The sequence below is a fragment of the Octopus bimaculoides genome, chromosome 7 (assembly GCF_001194135.2).
Source record: "Octopus bimaculoides isolate UCB-OBI-ISO-001 chromosome 7, ASM119413v2, whole genome shotgun sequence".
Classification (NCBI taxonomy): Eukaryota; Metazoa; Mollusca; class Cephalopoda; order Octopoda; family Octopodidae; genus Octopus; species Octopus bimaculoides.
This window is the reverse complement of record NC_068987.1, coordinates 42,512,417-42,515,983: the sequence shown is the minus strand read 5'-3', so window position 1 is coordinate 42,515,983 and position 3,567 is coordinate 42,512,417. Positions and strand designations below refer to the sequence as shown.

The 3,567-nt window shown below is 39.4% G+C and overlaps 1 protein-coding gene across 1 annotated transcript; it reads right to left on the bottom strand.

Moving 5' to 3' along the window:
* Positions 1-25: 25 nt before the first annotated feature.
* LOC106881908 (rho GTPase-activating protein 26) lies at positions 26-3,165 on the bottom strand. The gene has a single exon (XM_014932427.2). The coding sequence runs from the start codon at positions 2,869-2,871 to the stop codon at positions 244-246; it is 2,628 nt and encodes an 875-aa protein (XP_014787913.1). The 5' UTR covers positions 2,872-3,165; the 3' UTR covers positions 26-243.
* Between the last annotated feature and the right edge of the window lie 402 nt (positions 3,166-3,567).

Here is a 3,567-nt window from a genome sequence, read left to right as displayed (position 1 = left end):
TATATATATATATATATATATGCATACTAAGCAAAATATCACTTTGCATTAAGATTGTCTGAATTTTGTTTTAAGGCTATTTTTAAAACATTGCTGACGATAATAGATATAAAAAAAAGTGAACGGTGTTAACATTCCTTCTACCTTTCATAAAAATCTGAAACTGAGAACATTTTATATGAACAAGATTTTAAAAAATGAGAGAGAATGCCAGTCAGCCCGTCAAGGATAAGCCAAACAGAACTAATCAACATACTCCACATAATTCTCAGGTATAAGCCCTGTCACACCATCCAGTGTCCCTTCTAACCAACAAGCTTCCTGCGATGGTTTCACCTGATAGATGAATTGGTTGGCATGAAAAGACAACTCAGAATCATTTTCTGCCTGGCAGTTGTAAAGAGTTCGAACAGTACGTAAGCGCTGTTCAGTCATAGACTTAGACATGGCAGAAGATGAATCTGGAAGGAGCCCAACGTTGCTGCTAGTCGTGCCACTGTGCATCGACGAACGTAAAGCACCTCCCCCAACACTCAAGCCGCCGCTGCCTCCTCCTCCACCACCAGCATACGACTCAGTGGCGTTACGCCTTTTAATACTGCCAAACGTCCCAATATCGCCAAGAGTCTGAATCTTGGATCCAGAGAAAGCAGATGCTGGGGCACTTGTAAACATTGCAGGCATAATAGGGCCTCTACGATTAGAATCCAATTGAGGCGAAGGGTTTGTCGAAGGGGATTTGTAAGAATTCAAGGATTCTGAACTCCCGCTGGTACTGCTACCACGACTGGGATCGTGACCCGTCATATGAACTCCACCAATAGCAGCACCAACTTGACTCAGATGACCGTGTCCAATACCCTGGTATCTAGTTTTTGGTAAATTATGCGATCGCATCACAACAGGAGCTGCACATTTTGGAGAGCCATGATCAGCGAAGGGTCCACTTTTAGGCAAACCAGGACTTGAATTAACAGTTGATGATACATTGCTATAGTGTGTCGCAGAAACAGGAGATGGAGGTATTCCATGACTAGAGGTACCTGAAGGCAAAGCTTGATTTTCCAAGCTTGTCTTTGTGGTAGTTGTACTCTCAGCAGGTGACAATTTACAATCCTCCAGATCATCTAAAAGTCCAATATCTACAGGTGTCTGTTTGAAAATCTCTTCATAGTTTCCTATTAAAATTTCAATGACGATATTGCAAAATTTAATATCCATTATAGCGGCCACAGTCTCTTCTTCGGGCCGCATTAGAGTTGGTCCGAAACACACGCCGAGGTTGGCAACAGTCATAAGGTTGATATCACTCTTGTCTGAAACTCTTTTTAGGTGACTACATAGCAAATCTAACATTTTGAAGTTCTTTTGAGGCAGCTTATGTACAAGACTATGTATATCATGAAATCGCAAAAGTTTAGACTCACGTTTGGCAGCAGTGATAAAATTCTCGTGCAAACGGAAGGTCATCAAAGGTTCTGGTAAAGATCTAAGATAATGTTTAATGGAGCTGGTGATTGTTTTCACTTCCCAGGTTCCAGTGTCATCTAAGCAAAGCTTATCAGCTTTTCGACGATCAAGTCCCATGTTAACGAGTCGGTTTACTTTCGAGTTGACACCAACCAATCTATAGAGACCCTGGTCTGTCAGGCCTCTTCTCTCTATAGAACCGATACATTTATTGATAAACTGAAACCCAATGCTATCCAAAATATAGGTCTCTTCAGACGTTTTGCTGGGAGTTTGATAGGTAGGTTCTTTTCCATCCATAGCATCGAGCCATAAGTGTCGATCATCTTCGGACAATGCTTGGAATGTAAAGATTACAGTTGGCTTGTCAGAAATAGTTATATCAAAACAAAATCGTTTATCAATGGAATCAGATGCTCTCCTTATACAAGACATAAGAATCCCTGTTTCTGGTTGACTGAGTTTGCCAACCATTTGATTATAGGGAATCATAGAGAAAGTTTTATGTTCCTTGAAATAGCGACAGTAGCATTTCGTCCAGTTAGTACCAAGAGCTTTTTTCTCCATGAGAAAGAGGTAACCCTGTCGAGTACAGTCCTTAGGGGCCAGAGTAAACTCACCACGAGAACCTCTGGTCTCCAACATTTTATTCATCAAAAGTTCCGCTTCATCCCTAGTACTATTAAAGTTCTCTCGCGTGTTCTGCAATCGTAGCTGCAGGTCACTCATGTTAGTTTTAAATTCTTTAGCCACTTCATGGCCCTGATGGTAAACAGTTAACCAATTAGATATAAATGTAAGAATAATTTCGACAAAATCAAATTTTTTTTTCTCTTGCACTTCTTGTAATAAAAGAACATATTTCATGGATGCTTGGTAAAAATGCTTACCTTCCAAAACAAGAGCTGCATCAGCCTCTTGGAATGTAGTGTCGTTAGTTTTCGGTTTCAAGTTGAGATAGCGCTCTTGTGAAGCACAAAATTTAGATGTTTGTTTTTCAAACTGTTTCTTTTCTTCTTTAGCTTTTCCAATGTTTTCTTTACGGAACCTTTCCAAAGGGGCCAAAAACATATCTTTTGCTTTATCTAGCATTCTTTCAAATACTTCCTCAATTGCTAAGAAGCAATCTCCAAACTCCTTGAGAGAAGCTGCAATTACTACTTCATCATCAGTTTGTTGATTTCCTATTGTTTCAAATCGAAATTCCTGTAGATTTTGTGAAAAAGCTTTCTGGGCTTTCGACAGATTTCTCGCAGCGTTAATGAGTTCTTTTCCGCAAGCTATCAAGCTTTTGATAGATTTGCTTGTTCTTTCCAATTCTTTTTCATGCTCGTGTAAATTCTCTCGAAAATACGGACTATCTGTTAAACATTCCGCGAATTCCAGCGGTCGCAGTCCCATGATTAATTTTCAATGTCTCTCAAAACTGCAATCTTTACACACCCACTTCAAACACAGCAATCATGGCGGTGTTAATGCTTCTGTGCAATCATCTAGCTTCGCGCACTCCTAGTGACATTCTCTGAAAGCAAAAATGATTGTCTCCCCTTTGATTACGTCCCACAACACCTGACTCCTTACATTCATTTACTCTGCAATCTTTCAATTTCTATGTTGCTAAAGCAAATAATGCATTCCTTCCACATATGCGGATAAATCGATTGTTTTAATTATCTGTTTCGTTTCGTCAAATCGATATTTTAAGAAAAGTGGGGGGATTGTTTTTGTTGTGATTTTGCTTGAGCGATTTTCCTTTTAAATATATGCAAAGCAGCAAAGCTCTGCGTCGTGGTAGCAATTCTGACACTATCATTGACGATAGTTCCTGCTACACATCAGAACCGCTATATTTACACAGACCACACTAGGATTACTAGATAAATGTCTGTTAATTAGAGGATCTGGTGTGTGTTGATATCAAAATCAAAGAGAAATGACAGCATTGTAACTAGAATCTGAACAGCTGGAATAAATTTAGATTAACAGCAGTTGGACGGAAGAAATTCTAGTTCATTTCGACTGCGAAAACTTAGCTTTCAACCAGGCAAGCGATGGATCACCCTATTTACATAATGTTTCTGATTGCTTATGTAATAT

Coding starts and splice junctions, on each gene's coding strand:
- LOC106881908 (XM_014932427.2), bottom strand. CDS start 2,871: ATGGGACTGCGACCGCTGGAATTCGCGGAATGTTTAACAGATAGTCCG.